The 17136-nt window shown below is 40.9% G+C and overlaps 1 protein-coding gene across 12 annotated transcripts in view; it reads right to left on the reverse strand.

Moving 5' to 3' along the window:
* Positions 1-17136, reverse strand: part of CNKSR2 (connector enhancer of kinase suppressor of Ras 2) — a 366844-nt gene that overhangs the window by 79824 nt on the left and 269884 nt on the right. For all 12 annotated transcript variants that reach the window (XR_010596212.1, XM_024106894.3, XM_008170199.4 and 9 more), the window contains 2 exons: positions 13653-13726; positions 10787-10858 (listed from right to left, as the gene is read on the reverse strand). Coding sequence is in view for 11 of the 12 variants with exons in the window: in XM_024106894.3 (XP_023962662.1) it covers positions 10787-10858; positions 13653-13726 (146 nt within the window). In the remaining variant the exon portion in view is untranslated. The remainder of the gene's footprint in view (positions 1-10786; positions 10859-13652; positions 13727-17136) is intronic.

Here is a 17136-nt window from a genome sequence, read left to right on the forward strand (position 1 = left end):
GTGGGTATACAAGTACCCGTAGTCTTTAGACGGGACAAAGTATTTCCTTTCCACCCCTCTCGCTGTGGGTGGGATAGAGGCAGGAGTCTGCCATATCGTAGATACATTGGCTTGTATCGTGCGGATCAGGGGTAACGCCACCCTCGATGGGGCATCCGCTCCGAGGATATTCACGATGGGGTCGTGCACCTCCACTATCTCCTCCGCCTGCAGGTCCATATTACGGGCCATCCTACGCAGAAGATCTTGGTGGGCCCGAAGATCTATTGGAGGTGGACCTGTGCACGATGTGCCCGCCACTGCCTCATCCGGAGAGGAAGAGGAAGATGCCTCCGGTGGAACAGGATCCAAGGGAGGGTCCTGGTCTCCCTGCTCCTGGGCCGGAGCATCACCTGCGCTTGAGTCCAGGGCGTCAGGTGGTGCGGACACGGAAGCCTCCATGCCCCCTGGCGGAGGCCGAGAGATGGTGGACTCCGGGGCCCTTCTAACAGAGTGACCGGAGCGAGAGGTCGAAGCAACTGGAGCCCCTTGCGCCTGATGGTACGCCCACGGGGTCCAAAACGACCAGTGAGATGGGCCATGAGAATGGTCCTCTGTTATGTTCTGCCAATGGCCCAAGTCCTGTTCCTCGGCTTGCCCCTGAGGGGGGTATGCCGATCTCGAGAGGTCCTCCGAGGAGCGAGACCCCGATCTCGATGGCCATGGCGGTGCCGAGAGCGTCGAGACGATTCCCGTGGGCTGCGGTGCCGCACGGTGCCGGTCTGGAGATGATCTATCTCCACGCGGTGCCGGCGATCGGTGCCGGGACCGCGACCGGTGCCGATGACCTCGTCGGTGCCGGGAGTCGGATCTGGACCTCGACGAGGACCTGGAGTATGCCCGGTACCGGGAGCGGCCTCTCGACGTCGAGCGGCGACCGTAGCGGTGCCGAGAACTACGTCTCGACGTTGATCGGTGCCGACGATCATAGCGGTGCCGAGACGTAGAGCGGTGCCGCGAAGAAGATCTTGGCCGCGAGTACGACCGGTGCCGAGGTGATATTCGGTGCCGGGACTGCGAGCGGCGTGGGGACCTGCTTCGGGACCTGGATCGGTGCCGAGGTTCCAGCCCTTGCGATGGAGGGCGCATCAAGGCAGGTTTCCCCCTCGACTGGACCGGGCGAGGCAACGGTGCCGTCGGTGCCGGTGGTTGAGGCGGTGCCGGCTCCGTGAGAGCTATTAAGTCTCTCGCCGCCGCGAAGGTCTCTGGCGTCGACGGGAGGCACTGTATCACCGCCGGCCTCGGTGGAGACGCCGTCTGCACCGGACTCAACGGCCTCGGCGCCGGAGTCGACGGTGCTGGAGGCACCTGTTTCCGGTGCTCCACCGGCGTACGCGGCTCTACCCCCGGCACTGGGGGAGCCAGCGTCTTCGGCACGGAGGTCCCCGTCTTATGGGCCTTCTTATGCCCTGGGGATAATGACCGGCGCCGAGGCACTTGCTGTGCTTGCGGTGCCGACGAGGTCCGGTGCCGGGAAGGCTCATCTGACGCCACTCGCGTGGTCGTCATGGCCGGTGCCGCCGGGGCACTGCGCACCGAGGCGCTAGGTGCCGGGGCCTGACTTGTAGATGGAGCGTCCGGACTAAGTGCCGCCTCCATCAGGAGTTGCCGGAGCCGAAAGTCCCGCTCCTTCTTGGTCCTTGGTCTGAAGGCCTTACAGATCTTGCACTTATCTGTTTGATGGGATTCTCCCAGGCACTTCAGACAGGAGTCGTGCGGGTCGCTCGTGGGCATAGGCTTAGCGCAGGAGGCGCACAGCTTGAAGCCGGGAGCGTTGGGCATGAGCCCGGCCCCGCGGCCGGGGGAGAAAGGGGGGGACGACCCCCTTAATCCCCTGAACTATTATAACAACTAGACAACTTTTAAAACTACTGAACTATTTAACTATAAACACTAGGACTATAACTATAACTATAACTGCGAATAACGAACTAAGCTAGGGAAAGTGGAGAACAGCTAAGCAGCGCTCCACAGTTCCAACGACCGTCAGGGGCGGTAAGAAGGAACTGAGGGGGCGCCGGGTCGGCTGGGGTATATATTCAGCGCCATGAAGGCGCCACTCTAGGGGGCTCCACAGCCGACCCGCCGGTGTTGCTAGGGTAAAAATCTTCCGACGATCGTGCACGCGGCGCGCACACACCTAATGGAATGGATATGAGCAAGCACTCGAAGAAGAACTCATTTTATCCTAAATCCAAGAGACAATAAAATCCCTGTGGCACTCAATTAATTTAATGTTTAATTATGTTAATTTGCACTAATGACTTGGTTACCTTTTGCAAATTACTGGTTTTTGTAATCAAATGGCATAAACTTCATTTTAATAGATAATTTTATTGTCAGAAAATGCTATTTCCTGAAAAGTGCAATCTGACAATAATCTCATGAAATGTGCATTAACTAACAGAGTTATAGAATAATTTATAGAATAGTTATAGAAGAACTAACAGTTAATAATTTACAGTAGCTGACGATCTGTCCCATAATCTGGAATATTATCTAAACCAGACATGCATACAATATGGAATAAATGACTAATCTTTGCAGTACGCCCCAATATGGCAGAATGTTCAAACACCATTTTCTCGTGAGTGGCTTGTAAATTCCGATGCTAAAAGGACTGCATTAGCTTCTGAAGCATTTTTAACACTGTAATAAATGACATTGCATGTAACATGGAATCCCCCAGCATAGCTCCTTTAGATATGGTGGGTTTCATAATGAAGATCAGAACATTTTTTAATGTGTGCATAAGCAATGGATAGAGTGACTGAAGTTGGAAACATATGAGGATGATATGGAATGTCAGGGAAGTTATAAAAACCTTCTGAAGAACAGAAGAGCGATAAAATATTACAGCATAAAGATGAAATTCTTAGGGTTGTTAAAGCAATAAGCAGATTAGCATTCACTGGTATAGGAGACCTCACATATGTATGTTGTTACGGTGCAAGAGTTTCCTGTTACTAGTATGAAAACATATAGCGCAAATATGCTTGAAAAATTGGTGAGTGCATTGAAAGACTCAAACCTTGGTTAGTTGGTATACTGTGTCTTGGTAACCAGTGTTTCTTCTGACGTGCAGGAGGCCAAGATGATACTCAGCACTCACAAAGCGTATAGGGTGTGCAGCTTTAATTGTTTTGTGAGAATTACAAAAAGTTTGCTATAAAGAATAAATACAATATCATTGATATTTGCAATCATCTTGTTCCTCAAGGCCAAGTGAAGATAGATAACATATACATCCCTTGTCAACATCTGAAGAAGGGAATTTTGTGACTCACCTCAAAACCTCAGAGTATGCTCTCATTTATCTGAAATCCTATTGCCTAAACCTTCGCATTAGCTGAATCCCTTCCTTGTCCCCCAGCATGTGTCTCATGCTGGGGGACAAGGAAGGGATTTGAATAATACAGAGGTTAGGTCAGGGAAGTTATAAAAACCTTCTGAAGAACAGAAGAGCGATAAAACATTACAGCATAAAGATGAAATTCTTAGGGTTGTTAAAGCAATAAGCAGATTAGCATTCACTGGTATAGGAGACCTCACATATGTTTGTTGTTACGGTGCAAGATGGTGCTGCTGCAGGGCCAGCGATATCCGATCCCTGCAGGCACAAGGTGCAGAGATTGGATGGGGAGACTGTAGTCTAGGTGGGGCACAGTAGAGATCCCCCTGGCCAGAACTGTGAGGAGGACTAAAAGGCCAAATGGCTCCTATTCGCTCTATTATCTGAACTCCTGATTATCCGAATAAAATCCATGTCCCCCTTGATATTCGGGAGTATACTGTATATAACTTGTGCCAGACATCAAAATAATTTTCTGTCTTGCCATATACAAGAGGCAATATAATATTTCTGGTAAAAGGAAGGTGTCAAGTTTTCCCCATCACATGGCTCATAGCTGCAAGACAGGCTTGCTGTATTGCAACTCAGATAGCCCCAAGGATCTAAGTGACACTGGTAACCAGTTTCACGCTAACCAGAATCTAAAGATACTATAGATGTTACTGGAAATTTATTGGAGGCTTAAAGAATGGAACCTTAAATGACTGTGTCGTGGAGCAGCTAGTCCTGGAACCCACAAGAGGAGAGGCAATTCTTGATTTAGTCCGAAGTGGAGAACAGGATCTGGTCCAAGAGGTGAATATAGACCGACCCCTTGGTAACAGTGACCATAATATAATTTAATGTAACATCTCTGTGGTGGGGGAAAACATCACAGCAGCCCAACATTGTAGCATTTAATTTTGGAAAGGGGAACTACATAAAAATGAGGAGGTTAGTGAAACAGAAATTAAAAGGTACAGCACCAAAAGTGAAATCCCTGCAAGCTGCATGGAAACTTTTTAAATATACCATAATAGAGGCTCAACTTAAATGTGTACTCCCAATTAAAAAACATAGTAAGAGAACCAAAAAAGTGATACAGTGGCTAAACAACAATGTAAAAGAAGCAGTGAGAGGCAAAAAAGACATCCTTTAAAAAGTGGGGAAAAGACGCATAAACTCTGGCAAATGAAGTGTAAAAATATAATTAGGAGGGCCAAAAAAGAATTTGAAGAACAGCTAGCCAAAGACTCAAAAAGTAACAGCAAATTGTTTTTTAAGAACATCAGAAGTAGGAAGTCTGCTAAACAACCAGTGGGGCCACTGGACGATTGAGATGCTAAATGAGCACTCAAGGACGATAAGGCCATTGAGGAGAAACTAAATTAATTCTTTGCATTGGTCTTCACAGCTGAGGATGTGAAGGAGATTCCCAAATCCGAGCCATTCTTTTTGGTGACAATTCTGAGCAACTGTCCCAGATTGAGGTGTCATTAGAGGAAGTTTTGGAACAAACTGATAAACTAAACAATAATAAGTCACCAGAACCAGATGGTATTCACCCAAGAGTATGAAGGAACTCAAATGTGAAACTGCAGAACTACTAACTAAATCAGCTACTGTACCAAATGACTGGAGGATAGCTAATTTGATGCCAATTTTTAAAAAGTGTTCCAGAGGTGATCCTGGCAATTACAGGCCGGTAAGCATGACTTCAGTACCGGGCAAACTGGTTGAAACTATAGTCAAGAACAAAACTGTCAGACACATAGATTAACATAATTTGTTGTGGAAGAGTCAACATGGTTTTAGTAAAGGGAAATCATGTCTCATCAGTCTGCTAGAATTCTTTGAGGGGGTCAACAAGCATGAGGACAAGAGCGAATATAGTGTACTTAGATTTTCAGAAAGCCTTTGACAAGGTCCCTCATCAAAGGCTCTTAAGCAAAGTAAGCTGCTATGGGATAAGAGGGGAGGGTCCTCTCGTGGATTGGTAACTGGTTAAAAGATAGGAAACAAAGGGTAGGAATAAATGGTCAGTTTTCAGAATGGAAAGAAGTAAATAGTGGGGTCTCCCAGGGGTCTGTACTAGGACCAGTCTTAGTCAACATATTCATAAAATGATCTGGAAAAAGGAGGTAAATAGTGCGGTGGCAAAATTTGCAGATGATACAAAACTACTCAAGATAGTTAAGTCCCAGGCAGACTGTAAAGAGTTACAAAAGGATCTCTCAAAACTTGGTGACTGGGCAACAAAATGGCAGATGAAATTCAATGTTGATAAATGCAAAGTAATGCACATTGGAAAACATAATCCCAACTATACATATAAAATGATGGGGTCTAAATTAGCTGTTACCGCTCAAGAAAGAGATCTTAGAGTCATTGTGGATAGTTCTCTGAAAACATTCACTCAATGTGCAGCGGCAGTCAAAAAAGTGAACAGAATGTTGGGAATCATTAAGAAAGGAATAGATAATAAGGCAGAAAATATCATACTGCCTCTCTATAAATCCATGGTATGCCCACATCTTGAATACTGCATGCAGATGTGGTTGCCCCATCTCAAAAAAGATGCATTGTAATTGGAAAAGGTTCAGAAAAGGGCAACAAAAATTATTAGGGACATGGAATGGTTTCCGTATGAGGAGAGATTAATAAGACTGTGACTTTTCAGCTTGGAAAAGAAACGACAAAGGGGGGATATGACCGAGGGCTATAAAATTATGACTGGTGTGGAGAAAGTAAATAAGGAAGTGTTATTTACTCCTTCTCATAAAACAAGAACTAGGGGGTCACCAAATTAAATTAATAGGCAGCAGGTTTAAAACAAATAAAAGGAAGTATTTTTTCACACTACACACAGTCAACCTGTGGAACTCTTTGCCAGAGGATATTGTGGAGGTCAAGACTATAACAAGGTTCAAAAAAGAACTAGATAAATTCATAGAGGATAGGTCCATCAATGGCTATTAGTCAGGATGGGCAGGGATGGTGTCCCTAGCCTCTGTTTGCCAGAAGCTGGGAATGGGCGACAAGGGATGGATCACTTGATGATTATCTGTTCTGTTCATCCCCTCTGGGTCACCTAGCACTGGCCACTGTCAGAAGACAGGATGCTGGGCTAGATGGACCTTTGGTCTGACCCAGTATGGCTGTTCTTACATTCTAAGTCTTTGTTCTCATAGTATCAGACTGAAATTAGACTTCTCACCTTTGTTTCGGTTCACAGAAGGGTGCCTTTAGAAAGGAGATGCTTATAAATGTCAATACTCTGCCTGTTCACAAAAACTGAGATGATTGAATGGAGACACAGTGGGATGAGCAAATAGGTTCTCTGAACACTCTCCCACTGCAGGTTTATTGTCTCTGTCTCCCAGCCCAGAACATGGGATTTTAATGTTGACAGGACTGATCATTTTCAAAAGCAGATGTGTTTTAGAAAGGGAAGGGTAAATTCCGAGCTTGCCAACCTTGGAAAGACAGTGTCCCTTTAAGTAAGGGATCAGGTTAGGAAATACATATTCACTACACCAAATAGCAGAACAATGATCCCAAAACACAGAAGTTGCCAGCATTACATGGAAATTTAGGCCTCATAAAATCAACATGATCATCTGAGCAGTAACAAGACTATATAGTCTAAAATCCACGCATGTCATATATATGTGTGTATGCACATACATATATAATTCCTATATCCTGTATACATAAGTACAATTAAATAGCAAATAATTCTTTTTTATAAATAATTATTGAAGGAATTTAACTACCTGAAAACACATTTTCCTTTCAATAAGGCTATGCTTTTAGTAGATTCCTGCCCTTCTCTTCTACCTCCAGTAACACGGTACAAACAGTGCTGAAAGGACTGCACAATGAAAGTGGTTGTCAGAAACCTGATGATAAAAACCTAACAGAAAATGACGGAACCATTTTGTGTAATCAAAATGGTTCAGAATATTTTAATACTGTTGTGACGCATGGCGAGAAAGGGTTAAACATCCTGCAGACAGACTAACCCTCAAAAGACATGTGGGGAGATAATGTTTGTGTTTTTGTGTATTTATATATGTATGAGTAGGGTCAACGATGTAATCAACAGTCCCTGTCTATGCTGCATTCTGATCATTCAGAGATTAAAAGAACATTCTAGCATTTAAATGAATTGTAAACCCAGGATATCTCGGTATTCATCTCTCTTTGAAATGTATGGTGAACGATGGAGAAGAAGCAAATGGCCTTATGTTAATTCGTATAGCTAAGTACCGGTGATGGACCTCCTTCAAAGTCATCCTAATTACCTTTTGTTCCCTGAGGAACAACAACTTGTCAAAAGACATGAAATTGTATAAAAGATCCTTGGGTCCTAATTGTGTCATCTCAGATCTGCTTAGGCTTCATCAGGGGAAGTTTGGGTCACAAGACTGAGGTCCCAGTTATGCTGGAACACCCTGAATAGGATATTTGGACATTAAACTATAACCTATGAACTATTTGTGAAAGAACTGTTTGCAACTGCAAAGCTCACCATTTATGCTATGAATCTGAACCTCAATGAATTGAACTCATATCTGTATGTATATTGATCTATTAACCATACTCTCTCTTTTGTTTTTTAATAAATGTTAGTTTAGTTAATAAGAATTGGCTGTGCCGTGTATTTGGGTAAGATCTGAAACATTCATTAACCTGGGAGGTAATATGTCTGATCCTTTGGGATTGGTAGAACCTTTTCTTTTATATGATGAAATAAGATTTACAGAAATTTTCATCATATTTGATGTGGGTACCTGGATGGAGGCCTGAGGCTGGATCACTTTAAGGGAACTGTGTTATTTGGACTTCTGAGTAACCAGTAAGGTAATAAAGAAGCTGTCTTATGCTGGCTTGATGAATCTAAGTATTGGAATATCCACCAGCTTTATGAGGATTGTCTCTGCAGTTCACTCTAATTGAGTGACCATAGCTGGTTCGCACTGGGACCCTGCTCACAACTGTCTATTTCTTAAAGTTTGAATGAATATTTGTAAGGCTAGAGAAGGATGTAACAAATACTTTTAAATACTTTCTTATGCTATCTCTGAACTTAAAAGATTTATTCTTTAATAATCACCTTTTTAAAAAAATGTTAATTGTGTGAAGTCAGTGTTTTTGGAAATGAACCAGAGCTTGGGACTAGGGGTAATTATTTTTGATACTTTAAAGAAAGAGAAATTTTAACATCGCAGGGCCAGATTCTGATCTTGGTTATATTTGGTGGAGGAGGGCCACTACTTCAGATTTACATTTGTGTAACTGAGATCAGATTTTGGTCCAGTGTGTGTATTTGTTTGTTGGTTTATTTAATTTGTGACCTGCTAAGAACTCATTCCAAAATGGCAAAATGTAAGTCATGATGTAGAGTTAAAAAATTAAATTAACTGTGGTTAGTCACAGACCCATTTAACCATTTTTCAAAGATCACACTGGTGTGTACTTTCTGTTTATTGCATAGTTATGTATTTTTACCACCCAAACCTAGAATATCTTCATACCAAGTGTTGATCTACTGACACAGATTTTACTTCTGTTTAATACTCATAGTATTTTTGGTGTGGTCAGGATTTCATTAGTCTTGAGGGTATTTTGTTCGTGCATAGTAAAGAACATTATTAGTGACTAGCCTAATGGAATTATGTAACACAATGAAGAGCAAAAGCAAAGTCTTACAAACAAATTTTGAAAATGAGACTTAGGTGCTTTTGAAAATTTTATCCTATATCCATTTTAAAGTAAAAGTAAACATTAATGTAAAATTGTAATCTATTTTCTGGTCAACTGATCTCAGTACAAAATGAAAGTTTCCAGAAACCGACTGTTACCTAAAAGCAGTTAAAGATGGTAAATATATTATAGGTATTATCATTCTTATCACTGCTAAGGTATTTTATTAATAAGTTATATGGACTGTGTAAGGTTGTCTTTTTTCTTTGTTTTAAAAGCATATTCACCATCTCACTTATCAATGGAGCCTGCAAGCATGAGCCCATGGAAACAGGACAATCAGTTTAAGATGGGAAACTTTAATTAGGTTCTTTTACCATATAACGAAAACGACAAGTATACATTTTTTCAGAATAAATGTACTCCATTTTATGCTGGGAAAAATAAAAAATGCCATAGCAAACACCTGAACAGACAGGAATCACCAGAGTTTGTATAAAATTTGCCTAGATGAGTTAAAAGTGATCTTGCTAAAGTTTTGTTGAAAATTAAAGCATTTTTAGTAAGATCTCAAAAGTGGACTAAGGAGCAGACAGTTAGGTCTACTCTACAAGGTGCTAAGGGTGAAATCTTGGGCTTACCGAAGTCAATCGGAGTTTCGCCACTGATTTCAACAGAGCCAGAATTTCACCCTAAGTGCCTTCTATGTGAAATTCACACCATGTAGAGGTGCGCACACAGGCCCTCAAAACTGGGTTTAAGTTGAATAAGCCTTGTATTGGCCCTCTGCACAGGGATGAATTTTGCCAGTTACACTCCCACTTGAGGACACTTTAGCATCCTTGATGGATTGGGCCCAAAAGCAACACTCTCAGGAATATCATTACCTGCTTTATTTCCTGAAGAATCCACCCTGCAGAGTTCATGTTTCTTCAGCCACAGTGATGAGAGCACAACCACTATGCTCATAGCTTAAAGAAACATTGACCTCTAACACCTGGTTTTACTTCCTTGCTACCTCCACAAAGGTGAGTGTGTGTGTGTGTGTGTGTGTGTGTGAGACATGTTTCAACAAAATCTGAGGTCATTTTTGCATAAAATGAATATTAAAAATATCTTCTTCTTTGTCCTTAATGCCACTTTTCCTGGTCGCAGCGGAAGCGTGGAGAGTAGGGAGGACCAGATCCCCTTTTCCTCTGCAACAGATTCCAGCTCCTCCTGGGGGATTCCCCAGCGTGTCCTGGGTAGGCCTGGGGGCCTCTGCCCTATCAGACATGCCCGATATAGTTCCAATGGAAGCCTCCCAGGGAGCATCCTTATCAGGTGCCCGAGCCACCTCAACTAGCTCCTCTTGATCCGGGGGAGTAGCTGCTCTACTCCGAGGCTCTCCCGAATAGTTGTCCTCCTCACACTTCCTCGGAGACTAAGCCCAGCCACCCTGCAGAGAAACCTCATTTCCACCGCTTGTACCCATGATCTTGTCCTTTCGGTCATTACCCAAAGTTCATGACCATAGGTGAAGATGGGGATTAAAAACATGTTTTTCTCAAAAAATTAAGATCCTATTTTGCAGTCATTCATCTAAAACTCTAAAACATAACCTCTAATGAAGACAAATATATGACGTGTTATCATTGGCTTCAGAGGAAAGCATTGTATTCAGAGATGGTTCTCTATACGGTTTTATACTTTATTAGGTTTGATTACCTGTTCATGTCATCTAGATGTTCAGCAGCAAAGTAAAAGCTTTTGATCTTAGGATGGCAGGCTTTGAATGCACTGTTGGAAAGAAAAAAGTCAAAACATAATGGGCAAAAATAATAATTACACAAAACATCTTTTTCAAAATTAAAGGTAATTAGAAATCCAAATAACTTAATGAAATGACACAGTCTGTGTTTAATTTTCTTGCAAGTTGGTTAAGCATGTGTGTGGTTTTTTAATTCAGCCTTATAACTTTTGGGATCAATCCAGCTGTCACTGATTAAAAGGCTTTATTGACCATCTATCTTTAAATAATATCTGCATTCAAACATGCACAAAGACAGTTCAACAGTTATTAACATGATAGATGTTACATTTGGATAAGCTGAAGCAGTTTAAATAGTTTATACAACAGGCAATTGTTTTTATGGTGGGTGGAGGTGTCAAAAGAGTTTCTGAACAGAAAAATGACTGAACAGTTTATTTGATGTAACAGAAAAGCTCTCGTTCCTCTGACTTTTCACATCACAGTGCCCTTGGCATTACCTTCAGCACTAACGACTGGGATTCAAACAGAAAAATGTGATGTGCTGATTGATTTTTGACAAGCTGTTGTAATCCAACGGGGTGTTTATGAGGTCATCTAGCATGATGGGTAATGGCATGTCATCTTTCCCAGCCACCAAAGTAATCCACATGAGTTGTCACTGAGAGCTCAATAGTATTTCATCTATTTACTGCAAACAATTTGTTAAAACAAAAAGTGTGCAGAGAGTTTTCTACAAATACAGAAAGCTATAGTGAAGCACTTGGAGATCTAGATATGAAAACTATTCTATGAAAGTTAATTATTAATAGTGTACAATATATAGTTTTTAAAAACTAATGGCCTCCCAAAGATCGCTTTAAAATAGCATCAAAACACAGAGCAAACTCAAAGGAAACAAGATAAACAGTATGATATATTTAAGTGCATTGTCCTTGTTTTCAAGGGAGATCAATTAGACAGACAACTGGTCTTTTCTCTGACTGTGTGCTGGAGTATTAGAAGAAAGAAAGACATTGTCAGGGAAGGAAATCTGTTAATGTTAGACAAAAAGGATTCCTCTACACATCAGTGCACAGAATAATGTTACACAAGTGAGAACAGATGTTGAGCAGCATCTGCTCTGTTTAAAAAGATATAATCAAGTTGTTGAGACTCACATCTTGACATATCTTAAAATTATTACAACATCTGTCATCTGGATACTAAATATCTGTTTTCTTTATCTACCACTCAAGTGGATGCTTTTATTAATCATATTTGTGTGTTCTGCTACCCAGTCGACAGGACTCAGAGTGAGACAATAATTTAAATGAAGTGCAGTTTTCAGAGATGAACTGACATCATCAATGACGCTGCTTCACTAACAAGAAAATAAATGAAGCAGAGCCACATTGAATTTAATCCGTGAAAAACACAGAGCAATGACTGAAAACTGAAACCCCCAAAACCACAGATGAAAGCTTTAAAAATGTTTTACCCTTTTTAAAGACTATTACACAGAACACTTTACTTTAAAGAGCAATGTAAACTAATATTAGTATCCTTTTTAAAAGGCCATGTAAGTCATCAAGACAAGCTTTAATCTTGAAACAGCTTATCTGGTATAGTTTTCATTGTTTCAAAAGCACTGAAAGTGAAACGAATGCTAAAATATTGAGGTCTGCTGAAAGAATTACACCGGTGCCAGGTGAGCTTTATACAAAAGAACCAAACCACGCACTTGCCTGTGACGGGGCAATGCACAGAGATTTCAGTGGTAAGAATGAAAATGTGTGAACGCAGGCACGCGCACAGCAAGATAGATACTTATGTATGCCAAAGATATACAACTAACTCAGGACAAAAGTAATTTTAGAGTTATGTGCCACATCCCAAGCTACGGTAAATTAGTGTAGCTCCATTAACTTCAGTGGAGCTATATTGTTTTATCCCTGCTCAAGAACAAGCCCACAATGTCAGCAGATGGTTGAAATATGAACTTCGAAAACTCTTCTGGTTAGTTTTGAATAAAATAGGGTTTGTGTCTAGATTTGGCAACGTGTCTCCTAAAGGCCTTTTCACTTACTTTGTATTCAAAACACTTTGTTGAGAGCCATAATAAATCCTGAGTTAGCTTTTTTCAAACTCATTGCTATTTATTTTAAAACAAGGATACAAGATGACAGATAAAAATTAACTCTGGAAAAGCAAAAAACTCTTAAAATAAAGCCATGTACAGCTACTGTACAGCTAAACATTTTTTTTTTAGCAAAACTTTTTATTTCAAACATAGAATCCCACAGTGGCAAAGGGATTTAGTGGATGTAAAAAACTGATTTAGAAAAAGAACAGGCCTCCTTTTACCCATCTCTTCTTCTTTTTCTTGTGTTGTCTTTGTAATATTTCACCTCCTCCATCTCTCAGCGCTTGCTTTTAAAAAAGGTTTATTTGTGCTTGTTAACCCATTAAGTCTGTTCCTCCACAAAACAAAAAGGAGGGACAATGAAGGTGCAGCTGGGGAACAGGGTGGGAAGGAGCTAAGCATTCCTATTAGTTTCAGTTAATTTTGCTGATGGTTGAGAATTGTGTGGCTTTTGCAACAGACTCATTGTGTCTTTGGGTGGGACCCTGAAAGCACATGCACATCCCCTCGCCTCCCCACTCCGCACAGGAATATTGACTGTTTACTATGATTTGTGTTATGCAATCAAATCATGTTACAATGATTTCCATTCTAATTTGACTATCATGAACAAGAAAACTTTCAATCCTTGAAAGCAAGAGATTGCTTGTTCCTCCTTTTCTTTTGTTATTGCACTGTACGATTTTAAACACACTTACTATTTCTTGCGGCATTCGCTGGCTCTATCAATTTTAAATTCAGGTAGACTGATGAATCCCTCTGCTTTTTCATCCTATGGAAACAGTTCTATATGTTACTTAAGTTAGTGAGGCTTAAGATGAAAGTCCATTAAAACTTAAACGTAAACAAAGAGAGAGTTTTACTTACCAGCTCCCCTATGTAGGGCAGATTACTGTACTTCTGGCAAATCAATGGGAGTATTGCCAGAGAGTGGGAGGTCATGGACCTCAGTCTAGAATGTGGTTTTGTAAATATGATTTTAGTAGTTTGGCTGGCAAGATGGACAAGGCCCAACTGCCTTAGAAACCATTTCACTGCTGAAGCAGCATTTAATCATGGTGCTTAAACATGATCAGCGAAAAATGTAATTTAATTGTTTGTTGAGGATAGAGTAATTCAGAGGATGAAATGCAAACTACAGGTTGATCCTCTGTAATCTGGCACTCCCTAGTCTGGCAACATCCGTGGTCTGGCATAGGCACCGACTCTATGGGTGCTCTGGGGCTGGAGCACTTACGGGGAAAAACTAGTGGGTACGGAGCATTCACAGGTGCAAAACTCCCCCCTCTGATCCCTCCCCCCACAACTCTCGTGCGCCAGCTGCCCTGTGCTTACCAACTCCTCCTCCTCCCTCCGAGCGCTTCCGGAGCTCCGCAACCAGCTGATTCACGGCATTCAAGCTCCAGGAGGGAGGGGGAGGACCTGGGGCTGGCGACCGGGACTCCGGGTGGCAGCAGGGCGCCGGGTGGGAGGCCACGCTGGGCGCAAAGCCAGGGGGTGCTGCAGCACCCCCTGCACCCCTACTGTCCATGTGTATGGAGACCCACTGGCACTCTACATTGACCTCCCGTGGTTCGGCAAATTCACTGGTTCGGCACTGGTCAGTCCCGAGGGTGCCGGACTAGAGAGGTTCAACCTGTATTTTATTATGAGAACAGAACAACCCCACAGTACTGTAAATCAACCCAATTTTAAAATATAAATGTGTACTGTTTGCCATCTTTACATGATGTTGCAGCTAAGATGAATGATCTCTCTCCAGTTATTATTATATCTTATCAGTTACACTTACAGAGGGGGAATCTTGGACTCTTGCCCTCCTCCTCTAAAGGCTTGGTAATTGTGAATAGCTTTACTGGACTTTGACCTGTCCTCAACTTTTCACAATTTAAAAGCACAGCATTTGTTTTAGGACACCAATACATCAGCCCCACACACTGTGTAATATTGCTGTTTATAACTGTGAATTATTAACATCACTAATATAGAATCATGAAACTGAGACTAGAGAAAACAGATATATGTTAAAGGAATGAATCCACATAATTTCATGCTCTTCCCTCTCTATTTTTTTAAAAAATGTATCTATTAATCACTTTGGTTCTTTGTCACATATTTAGTCCTTGGAAGGCCGAGAGATATACCGTTATTTGAATCCATGCACTAGGCAATTAACCTTTCACTACTGTTTTTGGTAACCTCTGCTCTTATTGTTCATGCAAAGAACTCTTACATTCTCCGACACCCATGACAACTATCTTTGTCTTTGACAATTTTAGTCTCCATTCCATCTCTACTCTTGATTTTCATCACCTAACTCAAATGTGTGTTCTTCTAGCCTACCTAAAGGACTTTCCATTTGTTTGTGTGCATGCTTAGGTTTCCCATTTATAGTCACATTGTCATAGCAACTTGTTTTTCATGTTTAATGCTTGGAATGCTTATCAATTTATTTTCTAGATTTTCGTACTGCTCTACTTCGCAGAGAACACTATCTACCTCTTTTAAACATTTTTCACTGTATTGCTCCAGCTTCGTATCTTTTCTTTGTCATTGCTCCCATTAAATTATATTAGATATTCACAACCGCTCCCAAAGGGGGAAAAATACATCAGGATTTCTGGCATCATGGAACACAATCTTTATGTAAAATGCTTTTGTAGCAATGTCTTCAGAAGCACATACATCGCACATTTTTCTCCTTTTTCTAAAAGTGCATTATTCACCAGTGCATAAGCATGCATCAAGCCTTTGTTTAATCATTTGACACTGTCATTTCTCTCTCTCAAGACAACAGGAACAGCTATTCCCAGGAATACAGGATGTATTCATTTAAATCCAGTAAACTGCCTCCTTTCCATCCTGGTGCAAGAAAACCAACTAGAAAGGGACTCAAAGGGACTTCACATAGGTTCATAGAATCTGTATTACTTTGAGGTGCCTTTATTTTTCCATTGCTCGAAGACAGTAGAATAATAAACTTGGTTGGTATTATTATTATTATTAACATTTATAACTTTATAACATAGCATTATGACTAAACATAAAATCTTACAGACAAATAGAAGTTATCGGGTCACCATTATAAGGAGCATACAATCTAGTACACCCTCTGATGATGATCCCTTAAAATAATTAATTTTCAATGTAAGATTTAAAGATACTCCAGGAAAATTATTTTTAATATTCTAAATGTCCTGTATGGATTTTTATTTATTTTTATTTTATTTTTTAAAGGCACAGATGTACAGAGAAAAATAGAACTGAAGTAATTTGGAAGGAACGTATGGAAAGGACAGATCCTGCAATGCTGGATATCTTTAAGCACATTCTTTTCTTAGAGGAAAAAGTAAAGTTATCTTAGCCACCGGAGCATATTTACACATCAAAAGAAAGAACATGTTGCTTATTCTTGTTCTTTATTTTTTATAGTAAGATACCACACTTTGGAACCACAATGGTCTTAAATAACAAGAATAATCTAGCTGTCCAAAATGCCTCCCAGGGCAAAGCATCAGACAGACAAGTAACAAACAAGAAAGTCTGCCCCCAAGTGTTCAGAATTCACATGTTGATGAGGAATTGGAACCATTCAGACTAGGGCTGTCGATTAATTGCAGTTAACTCAGGCGATTAACTCAAAAAAATGAATCACGATTTAAAATATGAATCACGATTAACCGCAGTTTTAATCTATTAAACAATAGAATACCAATTGAAATGTATTAAATATTTTGGATGTTTTTCCTACATTTTCAAATATATTTAAATTACAACACAGAATACAAAGTGTACAATTCTCACTTTAGATTATTTTATTACAAATACTTGCACTTCAAAAAAATGATAAACAAAAGAAATAGTATTTTTCAATTCACCTCATACAAGTACTGTAGTGCAATCTCTTTATTGTGAAAGTGCAATTTACAAATGTAGATTTTATTTGTTACACTCAAAAACAAAACAAAGTAGAACTTTAGAGTCTACAAGTCCATTCAGTCCTACTTCTTATTCAGCCAATCGCTACGAGAAACAAGCTTGTTTACATTTATGGAAGATAATACAGCCCGCTTCTTATTTATAACGTCACCTGAAAGTGAGAACAGACGTTCGCATGGGATTTTTGTAGCCCGTGTTGCAAGGTATTTACATGACAAATCTGCTAAACTTTTGTACGCCCCT

The sequence above is a fragment of the Chrysemys picta genome, chromosome 1 (genome assembly GCF_011386835.1).
Source record: "Chrysemys picta bellii isolate R12L10 chromosome 1, ASM1138683v2, whole genome shotgun sequence".
Lineage (NCBI taxonomy): Eukaryota > Metazoa > Chordata > Testudines > Emydidae > Chrysemys > Chrysemys picta.